Source organism: Gasterosteus aculeatus, chromosome 3 (genome assembly GCF_964276395.1).
Source record: "Gasterosteus aculeatus chromosome 3, fGasAcu3.hap1.1, whole genome shotgun sequence".
Lineage (NCBI taxonomy): Eukaryota > Metazoa > Chordata > Actinopteri > Perciformes > Gasterosteidae > Gasterosteus > Gasterosteus aculeatus.
The window spans coordinates 10,035,922-10,050,058 of NC_135690.1; the positions used below are offsets into that span (position 1 = coordinate 10,035,922).

Consider the following 14,137-nt stretch of genomic DNA (forward strand, 5'->3'; position numbering starts at 1 on the left):
CAGCTTGTACACACGCAAAATAATACATTCAAGAATAAATAAATATTGATAAATGCTCCACTATGGACCGGCACATTTTATAGTATAAATGAACCTCCAGACTGACTTATTACAAATGTTGGTACGTGAGCATTAAGCAGTAACATCAAACACAATGGGACACTTTCCATAGTCTTTATTATAGTTTTTTTTTTTTTCTTCATCTACCAGGTATACACAACGCTCTAAATGTCATGGCTTTTTTGTTTTAAATACTCTCCGCTCTTAAAGAAAAACTGTAAAAATATTTAATTATAACTAATTAAAAGATCTCTTGGGGGACAGGACTGGGAAGGGTACAAAGATACAGGGGGGGGGTTGTCTGAGGTTCTTATCTGAGACGTTTGGGGGTCTGGGAGACAGAAAAGGGAGCACGTTTAAGTTACATCCAGCTGGGGTTTCACCGCGAAGACTGGGTGGTGTTACCATTTAAAGAAAACCTGAAACGACAAACAGGAAGTCGATTAATTGCCGCGAACGGATGATCATTAAATGATTCTGGTTGGTACGTCACCTGCACACTCGCTCCATCATGTGTGTGACGAGGAGGTCGGAGATGCCCGGACAGGACTCCTCGGCCAGATTGAAGGCGTTTTCCAGCTCCTCGATGGCTCCTACGCCCCCGCCGCTCGCCCGACGCTTCTCCTTCAACTGGTGGTAGTAAAAAATGTGTAAATGGAAGGCTACCGTCAAACATGACGTAATTTCAACTGTACGGTTGTTTTGTTGCTGTGTGTGTGTATGTATGTATGTGTGTATATATATATATATATATATATATAACCAGTTCAATTTACTGTATATATGTATATGCAACACTTAGGCCTACCTCTCTGAAGATAGGCGTTACCAAAGCAGACAAGCATTGGGATTTAGGTTGCCGTTTCACCAAATCTCCTGACTGAGAAGAGGACAAAGGATGTTAGGGGGGGAGACCGACTAAATATTTGACTCCCGACTGGTAACCAAGCGCGTCTTACCTCGGAATCTGTGTGTGTGTAGCCCTTCTGTAACTTGTTCAAAGAGCTGGGTCGGACTGTAGGAAAGGTCCACATGGGACACGTATCCCCATCGCCATCAGCATCCCTGAAGGAATGAAGGAGCGGGAAGAATGAAGGAAAGGGAATAAACCAGAGGGAAACTAAGTGACCCTACTTTTACATTATTCAGTGAATTCAACATTCAGCCGGAAAGGTTTCATCCCTCTAATATCCAAGTAATTTATTCTGAATCTTTATATTAATTTATGTGGCTCTGACTAGATCTTTAATGAACTGTACATTTGTAAGCGTATCAATGTGTTCGTGAGACTGACATATCTGAGTCGTCGGAGCTGGATTCCTCCCCGTGTCCCTCCGACTTCCAGCGGCGGTAGCGATCAATCAGCTCCGTCAGGTAGGCCGTCTTCTTGGTGTAGCGTGTGATGAACTTGTGCTTCAGCAGCTCTTTGGCTGTTGGCCTCTGTGCAGACGTTCAAAGATTCATTAGGTCATGTTGATCCAATAATACACATTTGGTCTGATAAATGATCTCCACTGCACATGGATGGAGGCAGGTACTACTTACAAAACGAGGGTCTTTATTTAGACAAGCCTCCACAAACTCTTTAAAGGGCTTGCTGTATGGTCCCTCGAGTGTGGGTGGGGTGTTTTTCGGGATGAGGAAAAGGACCCTCATGGGGTGTAGATCAGAGTTGGGAGGTTCCCCTTTGGCCAACTCAATTGCAGTGATTCCCAGGGACCAAATGTCAGCCTGAGGGTGAGAGTGGCGTATAAGTTAGGTGTGTTAACTTCACATACAAACATTGATCCCATGCTGAACATTCCATGTAGTGGATAACAAGATATCCACTGCACCAATAACACAATATTATCTCCTTATGGGCTCAACGTGCCACACAGAGCAGCAACACTTGTCCACCTGACAGACTCTGGCCTCACCTTGAAGTCGTAAGCGGACTGTTTGATAACCTCCGGAGCCATCCAGAACGGTGTGCCTACGAACGTGTTCCTCTTGATCTGGGTGTCTGTCAGCTGTCCGGCTACCCCGAAATCTGCCAGCTTCACCTCGCCCTGCTCCGACAAGAGCACATTGGCAGCTGGCAGAAAGAAAGACAAGAACAAGCAAGGCTAAAAAAAAACGGTTGGTCAACACAAATGGAGTTTTATTTTGAAATAATTATGATCATAGCAGCAACTTTATTTTAGACCAATCGAACACAACTGCTTTGAACGCCAGAACAATAATTATTCCTTGAGCAGTTTTATCAAAATTTAAGAATTTGGTATTTTGTTTCAGATGATTCATGGCGAAAAGAAATGTGTCCTTGGGCAAGACACTTAACCCAACATTGCTCCTGTATCTGTGACCAACGTGTGTGAATGTTAGTTACTGATGGGCAGGTGGCTCTGGGCTTTGAGTACAGTCCATTTACCATCATTCTTTTTTTAATTCTCCAATGATTCCAAAAATGGAGAGAAGATGTGGTTCTCACAGATAAATACATTCAACACCTTCAGCGACTTGAGAGATTTCAAGCTCACAGATGGTGATCAAACAATCGCAGCATAAGATCGTACTTCAGACTGTGGACTTATTCTGTCCAGCATCTGGTTAAGACTGGAGATACATTTTGTTACCTGGCTGCTCCATCTGACTCTTTACCTGAGCAACACAGTCAAATGATATTCATTTATATTTGTAGGATGCTAAATTTAAAAAAGGGTTATTGATTACCTTTGATATCTCGGTGGATTTTCCTTTCAGAGTGCAGATACTCAAGCCCCTTCAGTATTTCCCTCAATATAGTAGCGATGTAAGTCTCTTCTAGTGGCCCCGGGCGGAGCTAAGGAGGAAGAACAAATGAATCACAAAAATGTGCAAATTAGGTAAAAGCATCAAAAACGGGTCAGGTTTTGCTTCTCATGTGTAAAAATGCTGCAAATTTCTATCACACTTTGTATAAAAAAAAAAAAGGTCTTACCAGATCCAGAGCAGATCCTCCACCTAAATACTCCATGATGATCCATAGCTTGGTCCCCTAAGAGGAATAAATATTTTTATCATTTTATGTTTACCAAGGCTTTGCCTTTGACGGTTGGAACTGATGTCTGTGTCTCTAAGCATCTTCATTCGGATAACTTATAATATCACCTTCAGGTACGATCCATAATACTTGGTAACAAAAGGACTGTCACACTGGCTCAGAACTGTGATTTCCTGTTGAATGTCTTCAATCTCGTCCTCGGCCTCCTCCAGATCTATAATCTTGATCGCCACCACCTCCTTTGTGCGATTGTTGATTCCTTTGTAGACCTCGCCGAAGGAACCCTTCCCGATCCGCTCCTGCTTGGTGAAGTACTCCTCGGGGTCCAACCGGGTATTCTAGTCCGGGGACAGTAAAGACAGCATTGAATTATTGAGTACATGTCACGATGACTGTGGAGGCTTATTTGTGTCTATAGCATTGTGTGTGTGTGTGTGTGTGTGTGTGTGTGTGTGTGTGTGTGTGTTTTCCAGGCTCTTGAACAGCACACCAGTAAACAACTTATTTTACAAACAAGTACTATTTTTATATGCGGTTAATTAGATGTTACAGGTGAAGGCTTTGCAATAATGTCCCTGTCCTCGAGCACTGCTGGAATGGTTAACCTTTCTCATCTGCGTATAATAACCTGCTCTATGTAAAGTTAATTCAAGGAGCATGACAATTAAACATATAGCAGTTCTCTCTTTAGCACTTTAAGAAGTCAATACATTTAAAATGGTTTAGCATGTACGATATGTGACAACTGCAAGCCCGAAGCAAGATGTTGGTGTATACCGTCACGGAATGTAGAGATTGGAATTGCATATTTGGGATATTTTTAGTGGGGCGTTGGCATAGTTACACCTGAATGATAAGGAGATGAAAATTTATATTTGAATATACATGTGTGTATTTTAGGTTTTACCACCTTGCATTGGTGGCGTAGACCCCTACGCACCTATTCCTAGAAAGCCTGACAGTCATGGGTGTCCGCCTCGTCTTGGACAAGAAGAAGGGAGGTGACAGTTGGTGAAAAGATGATTTCTGTACCTGGTTTTGCATGTCTCGAAGATGTGCCATTCCCTCCTCAGGTCGGGCGGGACCGGGACAGCCACAGCTCTCCCTTTCCCGAGCTTTTTAAAGGGTCCTTTCGGGGGGTTTTCTCTCCCCCCTCTCAGCTGTCTGGGGAAGCTAGCTAGGTGGCTAGCCACCCAGATAAACACCCAATCTGCTGGCTTCAACGGGGCTGTCACTCCGCGCTCTGTTTTCGGCCTCCAAGCCCACCGGAGGACCGAGGAGTCCCGGCGAGACAGCAACCTCTTAACCGAGGGACTCCATTTGTATCAGCGGCGATGAATACGAATTGTGGCGCTTCCTTCGTCTATTAATATTTAATTCATTCCAAGGAACGCTTAGCCTGTTGTTCATTTGAAGCTTGAGGAGGGCAAAAATAATGGCACCAGCCGAAGGGCGCATGCGCAGTGGGGTTAAAGACCGTGGAATTCTGGGGGCTGTAGTTCTAAGCTTTGTTGGGCTTTTTCAGTCCTGTAAATTCTGTGCCTTACGGTTGGTTATCATTCAAGGAACTCGTTTGTGTTTAGTTAAATTATAGCAGGGACATTACAGCTTTTTTCAATAATTTGCGTTTAATTGATTCAAAGAACAGTAACAGGCAAAGCTGAAGCGAAGTCGTTTTTCAACTGATATTGGATTTTGTACTACAAGCAAAATTATTTTGATGTCTGTAGCTGTCTTATTCCAAAAGAGACAACAGATGCCTTGAAAACAATGTATCATAACATTTATATGGACATGCACAAAAGTTGTGACAGTCTGGATGTCGGCCTATTTTTACTGTTGAAGTTGTACATACTTCACGACATGAGGTGTGTAAACATCAATTTTGATTTAGGGTTAGATTTCTGTTTGATTTCTGTTTGCATTCAAACGTTTGTATTAAAATGTTGCATTTGCCATCGTTCTGATCATAATCGAAACAACTAACTTGAGTGTGTTGAGTTGTGAATGCTCGTTTTTATACCTAGCTAGTGCCTGCTGCTGCGGCTATCTAATGACAGTATATATTATAAACTCCGCCCCAGCGTATTTTTGCTGGTGGTTGCTACCAAGCGCACCAGCTCGAAGAGGCGTGTCTTACGGTTTTACTCCTCGTCCTTTCAGGTGATCAACACAGAACGAACCGCATACTGACACATGCCATTTTATCCCCCGTTACTAAAACCATAACGGTGAGTACGGTAGTTATATAAACTAAAGTCATGTCAAGCGATGGCTATACCTGCTTCTCTTGTCGGTTGCTGTGGTCGTGCAGCGCGCTGCATGGCTAACGTTAGCTTGTTTTGGTGAAGATAACGTTAACGTTAGCTAGCTAGCTAATGCTAAACACTCTGGTGACATTGGCTGCGAATGGCGTCTTGTGTGGATTTTCATTCACTGACATTGCAGCCATCTGCCAACAACCGCCATATCTTTGTAATTTGTAATAATTGAATGCAACAGAATGCATTTTTATCTAGTTAATATATATTGTAGTTATTAGTGTTGGGTGATGTATCCTTACACTACACTTAGTTTGATTGAGCTGAGCTTGGCACCTTGACTTCGTCGTTTTGCAACAATTATTTGTATTACTAATATCTGCTTTAATATTCTCTAACTTTTGACTTACCTTTGATTTTTATACTGCTTTCAACTATCATCAGGAAATATGGATGGCAATTCAGGATCACTTACGCTCACATTAGAGAGATGGCAGACATCCAGGGCTCACTTATCTGAGCTTATCAGACATTTGACGAGCTGTCTCTGTGATAGCACCATCACCAACGTATAGCTTGAATGTTTAATATCTAACATGCACTCAAGCCATAATATTAATTTGTTCTTATTAAGTGTAGTTCAATTTCCTTCCATTTGATGCCTACAGTCTGGATGAGTGGGTCGTTCGCTTCCCCCTCCGCTGAGGTGGCTGAGATGGACCGCATCCATTTTGAGTTGGAGTACACGGTGGGAATCAGCCAGCGCATGCGAATCCCTGAGACCCTCAAGGTGGCTTCAGAGAACCATCCAGGTTCTCTGTCACTTCAGCATCCCCTCCCTTTACACACAACGATGATGCAGGTGCCGGAGAGAATCATTGTAGCAGGTGAGGACAAGAAGATGAGGGGCTGCAAGGCTGTTATTAAGCACTAAATTGTGCATGAAAATCTTGCATTGAAGTGCACCAATGGCAGCACTCCGTTTAAAGTGTTTTGATATCATTGGAAGCTCCTACAACCAACCATTTGGATTTAACTGTCACGATCTTATTCACTTACTCCAAAGGTGATGATGGGGACCTTCAATTTTCTCATCCTCGAGACTTGGACTTAATCCAATCCCTCCCTCCCATGGACCTTCTGAGCATGAAGGCCCCACCACGTATCCTCACACTATCAGAGCAGCCACTGGACTCCCTTGAAACCGAACAAACTGCCACATCACAGAGCAATCCCATCCATGCAGTAAGGGTCAAATCATAGTGTTCATTCTGTGTCCTTTTTTGTTGCTCATCACAATTAATTAAAACTTTGGCAGTAATCCTAATAGTGGGGCCCTATTAAACTATTATGTGCGTTTTATACAATTATTGAAAGGTTACAGCCTTGAGTTAACATTCAAGATCATACCTGGCACATTTACAATAATACTTTTGTGGTATAAGCTATTAGTTACATCAGTAAGTTTGCTTATTACAATATTGTAGATGCAGTCACATTGTGAGTATTAATCAGATCATGTTGAGGAAGTTGAAAGGCCTGAAGGTTAGCTGGTGAAAAACAGTAGTCAATTTAAAAATCATGGGGTTATTTCATGTCAATATAAACTAGCTCACCCATGACAGGGTGAAAGAAAAAAAAAGCATCAGCCATTTAAGGTTTTTGTGTGAGCCCTACGTAATTCTAAATCCTTGTGTCCGTCATAGGCTCACTTTCATGCTCGGCCTCGGAGGGAACGCAGTGCCAGTGAGAACTTGTCTGGCCGCCACAGCAATCAGATTGTCCGAGGTGACGCAAGGTGAGCACACATCTACAGCTAATATATTTCATTTCAACACAACTTGATTTCCATTCTTAATTTGTTATCTGTTATGCTGATTTCACCCCTGGTATGTTTTTAAAAAAAAATCTTATTTCTTTACCATTTCTCCCCACTTACTTCTCTGACAGTGTAACCCCTTCCCCTTCTGCCCCCCCAGTCCGGTTGTGTCCCCCCCTCTGTTCCCCTGAAGATGCTAACATCCACCTGTTTACCACTGCGGGGTTCCTGTCTTATGTCAAGTCAACAACCCGTCGGGCCTACCAGCAGGTGCTAGAAGTGCTGGATGAAAGCCACCGCAGGTCATTTCTATCGCCTTTTTCACTTTTTATTCCTCAGAAGTCGATTTATTCAAGTTTCTGAGAGCAAACAGCTGGTCGTGGTTGTGTATTTCTTTTTTTCATAAAGAAGTACTAATTCCATTAGAATTGTTACCTCTTAAGATAACTGCTTAAAGGGGAGGGCTATCATTAAGGAGGAATTGGGGCAAAGGGGTTTCTGAAGCAAGGACAAAACATTCTTGACTAATTCCACAATGCAGTAAAGTGTGGCACATCGTGCAATTTTTAACGGCATGATGTTTGGTTCCGTTTGTCCAACCTAATTTTGAGATGTGACATAACAAAGTACCATTATAAACTAAGTATATTCTAAAGTCATTTTTAGTTTCCCACATTCTTTTTTTTGGAAACACTGATTTATTTAAGTCAAGAACATTGTTCGAGTGGAGGTACCTGAAGTTGTCCGGGTCATGAATGGGGCACGTCTTTGTGGCCATTATGCTCCTGTCCATCAGTCTTTTTTGGGGTGAGGAAATGTGTGTTGGTGTTTCTGTAGCTAAGCAAACACTCCCTCAGCTAGACATTTATTACCACACTGTTGTCATGACTCTAAATTTAGATTTAATGATCTCCACAGGACGCACCTGGACCTAGCTCTGGATATAAACCCTGACGAGTCCGGCCTAGTGGACGCGTCATCGCTACGACGACAGGTGATACACTACAGTGCAACTGCTGAAGCTGTACTTAGGATTTGTCATGTAAATGTGTTTTGATGTGCCATTATTTCAGTACGCATAATGTCACGAAAACTCTAAAAGACAGGCCTGTCGTGTCTTTTTTAGATTTTTGATATAATTGCATAAGTGATTTGTGCCACATCATCTTGGGTACCTTAAACTTAATAACGGTAATCCTATCTCTATATTTTGGCGAATGTTACCCAGGACCAGTACAAATGGAGAAACACTGTTTTTGTGGGCACTCAGATTGTGAAGTTGAACCGGCGACTGCAGCTGCTTGAGGAAGAAAACAAAGAACGCTCCAAGCGAGAAGTGATCCTGTATTCTGCTACACTGGCATTCTGGGTAATTAACACCTGGATCTGGCTCCGTCGCTAAGATTTTGCCAGACTGAATCTCAATGAACACTGGAAGCCAAGACAACGTCTTGTTAAAAGTGCAACCATTAAAACACAGTATGATAATTTATTACATATAAAGGAAACCATTTGAAACCACACTACAATCCTCTGGGTTTCTATTGCAAATTCTATGTTAGGATTTAGTTTGAAATTTCAAACATAGCGCTATCAAGACAAGACCGGGGGGGGGGGGTAAAACTTGACTTTTGAAGATTTTCAAAACTTTGGTTGGTATTCACATCAAACTATAAATTGGCTTTGGTCGGGTGCCACTAAACGCCACTAAAACTAGAGGTAAAGCTGAAGTTAGCGTATTTCACATTCAAAGATTCATCATACTTGAGAGAGAAAATAACATTTGTAAATTAGACTTTTTAAGTGGAAGAAAATAATGGTTAGAAGGGAATCATGGGTTTACTGATGCCCAGACCTGGAGCTTTAGTTACAAGAACAAGTTTCGGACCGGTCTTGACTGTTTAATATTTGATTTAAAAAAATAAAAAAAGTGTCAAAGTAAGAACATTAAATCTAGAGATGCCATACTATTTACGCTGAATGTTCTTCGAGTTCTGCCTCACCCAACACATTTGTACAAAGTACTTGAATAACCTATTGTTGTAAATGTTGTAGTGTTGTTTACCGTTTGCAGTGACCTGTCATTGTGATGAGCTTGATGAAGTGTCAATACACACACTAAGGGAAAGGCCAATCTGTGCCATGATCATGTATTTATTTTTTTCCATGCTGTTTCCAAAGTTCAAGTTTTTTTCACCTAGAGAATTTGAACGTGTTTGGCCAGAATAAAAACATAGACTGTGGTTTTATTCATTGAACAGTGTGATCTTTGACCTAATATGATGACATTTAATGGATTGCTTTCCAAAAAAATATTGCTGTCATTATTTTCATATATTACAGCACCTATGACTGAAAGCTGGAGTTTAAAGTTACGTATTTTACTTTCCTTGTAAGATATTGACACATGCATTATTTGTAAAATAAACAATCATTTACTCCGGAGCCTTGTTTGTGTACAATGCTGACACCTGCTGCTGCAACAGCTGCTGCGCACCTGTGCAACACCAGGAAGTGATGCTTACGGGTCTGACTGGACTTCGTTGGAGAGAGGCAGAGATTCTTAAAGTATAACAGAGGTCCGCTTAAACAACAGAGCGCGTTTGATTTGGATCGAACTCAGACACGAGTTTGTTGTTGTTTTCCACTTGGAAGTTTCCATAGCGGGGCTCTGCTGCGCGATGGGGATCACTAAACTGGCCGACTTGATCCGCCTAAATGCTCCCGATGCCATTTCTCATAAGGATATCATTGACTACTCGGGTAACGTCGCTGATCTGGCATCAATCTCCTTGTTCTACTTCCATGTTTTCTTTCTTTCTGTCCTATCAAACAGTGATGCTAACTGCTAACGTTAGCATCACTTCTGCTTTGCGTTAGCAGATGTTGTTGTTTACGATACAAACAAAGCACCGTGCATTGCAGCAAATAAAGATCATAGTGATTTAATGTAGCTGAAATGCTGCCAAAGCGCTTATACTGCTGTTTAAAGACGTATTTCCTTCCATTTAAAGGAAGTACAGTAACACGGTTTGCGTAGTTGTGTAATGGACTGAACAGGAATATTTTCCTCAGAAATGAATTGGAATAAATGTCTTACGCTCTTTGTGGAACCATTTAGGTACTAAGTAGGAGTAAAAAGTAGTGTCAGTAAAAGTACAACTCTGGGCAAAAGTGGACAAAATAAACATTATTGACATAAAATACTAGTAAAAGGTTTGGACTCATTTCTCATTCTAAGAAAGTGTGTCAACCTTTGACTGGCACTGCAGATACATACGTACATGAAATGGTTCATTATTTGGTGCTGATGAAGTTGATGCTTTGTTAAACCTTAAAGGAAAAGTAATCGCACTGGACACCTCTGTTGTTATGAACCAGTTCCGTGCGGCTACACCTTCACTCAGGTGAGTGTTTGTCTTACTGAATCTAATAAGGACGTATTTATTTTACATGCTTTTCCTCTTTTGCCAAACCGAAAACCATATCTATTGATTGCCCATTTCCTACCCGGTTCATTAAGTTTGAGTTACACCTTTCGAAGTCCAATATGATAACACCACAATCACTTGCCTAAAATACTCACACCAATACTTTGACTGTGTCTGTATTGACTAAATCTGTGCTTTTTGAGGTTGCACTTTGTGGTTTTGTTGTATATGATAACGTTCTCTTGACAAATGTTTATAATATCTTTAACAACTAATTTGAATATAAGCAAAAACATTAGAAATATCTCATACAATCATGCAATCCGATACAGCCACAAGCTACAGCCATTAAGCTCAATCAAAACCTCCCTGACAGTCTCCATCCTTTTAACAATCTACAGGGGTTTCTATCCTTTGGCTTATTTGTGTGCTGACACTCTTTCTTTCTCTCCAGCCCCCTGACAGGCCTCTTCTTCCGCACACTCACCTTCCTGGAACATGATATTAAGCCGGTCTTTGTGTTTGACGGGAAGCCTCCAAAGGAGAAGGCAGCTGTTGTGAGTGACACCTTTAGGGGCCAAATCTTTAAACTCGACATGCCACGTCCAAACACGTCTTCTTGGTGTGTAAAACAGTCACTCCTCCTCTGAGAATGACTAATCTGAATTCTACCCTCGTACTCATAACGCTGGTGGAACTTCTCTCCTTACATGCGCTGACTTGAGTTTATCTGACGATGGGAAGTAAATGCGATATGATGCAGCACCTGTAGTGTAATAAACTCCCACCCGTTCTGATCGAAGCTCCTGTTTTTCTCTTGCAGCTGGAGAAGAGAGCTCACGCAGCTGGTTGGAGGTCAGCCAACCGCACCGGCGCAGGTACAAGTTGTTGGTTATAGAATACATTACACTGTGAGTATCATTTGAACATCAAGTCTTCTGAAGTGAACCCTGACACTTGTGCTCCGTGCAGCGTCATCCCAGACCACCGATTGTCTCCAGCTCCTGAAGCTTCTCGGTGTACCCGTCGTCCAGGTGCGACCTTGCTGAGTGTTTTTCTCCCACTGTCTCTGCCCTCGCTTTATTCACTTCATGCATTTTCATTTATGTGTCCCTCTCTTTCGCTCTGTGTGGGGCTCCAGGCTCCAGGAGATGCTGAGGCACTGTGCGCCTGGCTGGTGAAACAGGGCACTGTGGACGCTGTGGCATCAGAGGACATGGACACACTGCCTTTTGGAGGCAATATTCTGATTCGCCAGCTAAATGCCAAGAAGGACAGGTGAGAACTGCTCAAGTGACGTGTAACTGTTTTAATCCATTCATGTGTCACATTGATATGCCACAAATTCCCCAACTATCACATCTATATTCATTTTGTTAAAAGCCTTTGGCCTACATGATTTGCATACTTGGATGTATTTTTGTTAAATGATAAAACATCATCCTGTCAGCCTCAACTAATGCCGAAGTAGAAATGCCGCTATATGGGATTTCCTCCTCTGATCTTCATTTTCACAAATCGAAGAATCGTCTCTTAGCTGAAGGTGAACTGAGTTTTCTCAAAACTGATCCAATGCTGACCAGCTCTTTTTCTTCTTTATAGTGAGGTTGTTGAATATTCTTTAAACAAGCTGTTAGAGAAACTCCAAATTAGTCACGAGGAGGTGAGGCTGAATCTTTTCAACGCATCTTTGAAAGTATATCATAATGATAATAAATGCATCATAATGCATGACACCTCTTTGCAAAAATACAACAAACCGTCTTCTGCCATTTTCTTCCACCAGTTTGTTGACCTGTGCATTTTGCTGGGCTGTGACTACTGTGACAAGATCGCCGGTTTGGGTCCAAGGAGAGCTCTGACGTTGATCCAGAAGCACCGTACTATTGAGAATGTGGTTTTGCATGTCAACAGAAAGGTACCACATGGACGACCGGTGGTCTTTTATAACTATAAAAAAAAAAAAGTAAGATCTGATGAGACATTAGCATTTACTGCCTTCAGACTCATCCCGTGCCACAATTTTGGGGGTACAAAGAAGCACGGAAGATATTCTTGGATGCACCACAGACCGAAGCTCCTGAACTCAGCTGGACTGAGCCCGACGAAGAAGCCTTAGTTGGCTTCCTCTGTCACGTCAAACGTGTCAAGTACGTACTTGCAGCTTAAGCCTGTGTTTTATTTCACATGTTTCTTGGTCTTTTTTTTTTAAAGACAGCGGGGACCGAATACTTGTTGGTGTGTTTTAGGGAGGACAGGGTCCGTAGTCGAATGGAGAACTTCCGTCAGACGCGGGAACGTAATCGAGAGGAGAGGGAAGAGGAGCGTGCAGAAGGACGCAGCAGGCAGACTCGCATGGAGGACTTTTTTAGAGTTACTAGAAAAAGGGAGCAGGTGAGCTCAACATAACAATCACCTACAAAAAAAACACATTACTTTAACATATTTAAATCTTATCCAATTCCTTCAGAAGATATTTAAATTGGCTTAAAAACTATAAAAGTATCTTGGAAATTAAGATTTAACAGTCAGTTATGTTAAAAAAAATCACTATTTATTTTTCAGTTGTTTAAAATGTTGTGAATTGTTTTCTTTCTTCCCTCTAGCCCGTCAAAGCTGCAGACCCTTTAAGCAGCAACAGAAAGAGACCAAAGACCAAATAGGATACTATTCCACCATCCACGTTTGAAGATTTTTAGATTGATTTCCAAACCGTATGCCCGTCCAGACATCTCAAATAGATGACCCTGTGATGCAGCTCTCGGATTTCTGCCAAGAGTTATTTTTCTTTGCTTTACATGTTGCTTAATTCCTGTGCTGATGAAAACTTCTTGTATCTCCAACATCCATGTCAGTGACTAAATTCCCAGTATTTGGATGTAATCTTCTGTACAACAAATAATGAAAGAAGGACAATAGTTTCAGAGGCTGCAGCTTTAAATGTTGAATTATGGTTTTTGTATTGGAAGAAAACTCCAAGTGCCTTCTTGTCATCAATTTAAAAGAAGAAAAAAAAAGTGTCTTGCAAGACACTGACTTCAATTTTTTTTTTTTTTACATGAAGCAGGTGGGGGGGTCTGGTCCTAGCAGCAGTGTCTGCTTTAATGAAGCAGTGTTTACTGAGCAATTCTTCGGTGTATCCAGCAGTTCCTTGCAAAGCTACCAAGACAGGCCGAGCGGGCGGTGGACGGCGATGAAAGAGGACAGTGTAATCACTGCAGCGGAGACCTTCCCCCGAGCCAAAACCGAAGACAGGGGACGTCTCTTCACCAGATATTCAATGAGCACCTGTGGTGGAAAGTGTGCCAAGGCAGAGACCAAAGACTTGAATTTTAAAAACATGCACAAAAGTGGTAACAAGTCGAAAAAGAAATGGCAAGATGTTTAAAACCACGTGAAGAAGAGTTTGTATTTTGGAAATACCAGAAAACAATGACCTATGTTTCGCAAATTTATTTATTTTTTATGTAATGCTCTTGGCCATTTTTAATTAAAAATACTGTTAAAGTGTATTTGTTTGTCTGGTGTTTCTCATGCAAAG

General features: G+C 41.7%; 3 protein-coding genes across 4 annotated transcripts; 2 read left to right on the forward strand and 1 right to left on the reverse strand.

The window, feature by feature from the left end:
• Positions 1 to 160: 160 nt before the first annotated feature.
• Positions 161 to 5,477, reverse strand: stk25b (serine/threonine kinase 25b). Its single transcript, XM_040171734.2, has 11 exons — positions 4,118 to 5,477; positions 3,193 to 3,423; positions 3,023 to 3,079; positions 2,776 to 2,884; positions 1,980 to 2,137; positions 1,606 to 1,791; positions 1,355 to 1,500; positions 1,020 to 1,125; positions 869 to 940; positions 554 to 690; positions 161 to 479 (listed from the first exon to the last, which is right to left on the reverse strand). Exons 1-11 carry the CDS (start codon positions 4,145 to 4,147, stop codon positions 440 to 442), a joined length of 1,272 nt encoding a protein of 423 aa, XP_040027668.1. The 5' UTR covers positions 4,148 to 5,477; the 3' UTR covers positions 161 to 439.
• LOC120816245 (mitochondrial fission factor homolog A) lies at positions 5,204 to 9,610 on the forward strand. Of its 2 annotated transcripts, none has more exons than XM_040171748.2 (7): positions 5,204 to 5,316; positions 6,015 to 6,233; positions 6,413 to 6,591; positions 7,053 to 7,144; positions 7,297 to 7,467; positions 8,084 to 8,159; positions 8,394 to 9,610. In XM_040171748.2, the coding sequence occupies exons 2-7, from the start codon at positions 6,020 to 6,022 to the stop codon at positions 8,565 to 8,567; spliced, it is 906 nt and encodes a 301-aa protein (XP_040027682.1). In that variant the 5' UTR covers positions 5,204 to 5,316; positions 6,015 to 6,019; the 3' UTR covers positions 8,568 to 9,610. The 2 variants fall into 2 exon arrangements, with proteins under 2 accessions (XP_040027682.1, XP_040027683.1); XM_040171749.2 differs by having other exon boundaries at positions 8,436 to 9,610.
• Positions 9,611 to 9,640: 30 nt separating this feature from the next.
• On the forward strand, positions 9,641 to 14,108 carry LOC120816243 (putative flap endonuclease 1 homolog). The gene is made up of 11 exons (XM_040171744.2): positions 9,641 to 9,928; positions 10,506 to 10,572; positions 11,051 to 11,153; positions 11,420 to 11,474; positions 11,569 to 11,630; positions 11,738 to 11,874; positions 12,199 to 12,259; positions 12,383 to 12,514; positions 12,601 to 12,746; positions 12,846 to 12,990; positions 13,203 to 14,108. Exons 1-11 carry the CDS (start codon positions 9,847 to 9,849, stop codon positions 13,257 to 13,259), a joined length of 1,047 nt encoding a protein of 348 aa, XP_040027678.2. The 5' UTR covers positions 9,641 to 9,846; the 3' UTR covers positions 13,260 to 14,108.
• Positions 14,109 to 14,137: the final 29 nt, after the last annotated feature.

Excerpts from the sequence above, each read along its gene's own strand:
- LOC120816243 (XM_040171744.2), top strand. The coding sequence starts at position 9,847 with ATGGGGATCACTAAACTGGCCGACTTGATCCGCCTAAATGCTCCCGAT. Across the intron at positions 10,573-11,050 it reads GCGGCTACACCTTCACTCAG|CCCCCTGACAGGCCTCTTCT; the intron begins GTGAGTGTTTGT and ends CTTTCTCTCCAG. Across the intron at positions 11,154-11,419 it reads CAAAGGAGAAGGCAGCTGTT|CTGGAGAAGAGAGCTCACGC; the intron begins GTGAGTGACACC and ends TTTCTCTTGCAG.
- LOC120816245 (XM_040171748.2), top strand. The coding sequence starts at position 6,020 with ATGAGTGGGTCGTTCGCTTCCCCCTCCGCTGAGGTGGCTGAGATGGAC. Across the intron at positions 6,234-6,412 it reads GGAGAGAATCATTGTAGCAG|GTGATGATGGGGACCTTCAA; the intron begins GTGAGGACAAGA and ends CTTACTCCAAAG. Across the intron at positions 8,160-8,393 it reads CGTCATCGCTACGACGACAG|GACCAGTACAAATGGAGAAA; the intron begins GTGATACACTAC and ends AATGTTACCCAG.
- stk25b (XM_040171734.2), bottom strand. The coding sequence starts at position 4,147 with ATGGCACATCTTCGAGACATGCAAAACCAG. Across the intron at positions 1,792-1,979 it reads AGTCCGCTTACGACTTCAAG|GCTGACATTTGGTCCCTGGG; the intron begins GTGAGGCCAGAG and ends TCTCACCCTCAG. Across the intron at positions 941-1,019 it reads ACACACACACAGATTCCGAG|TCAGGAGATTTGGTGAAACG; the intron begins GTAAGACGCGCT and ends TCCTCTTCTCAG.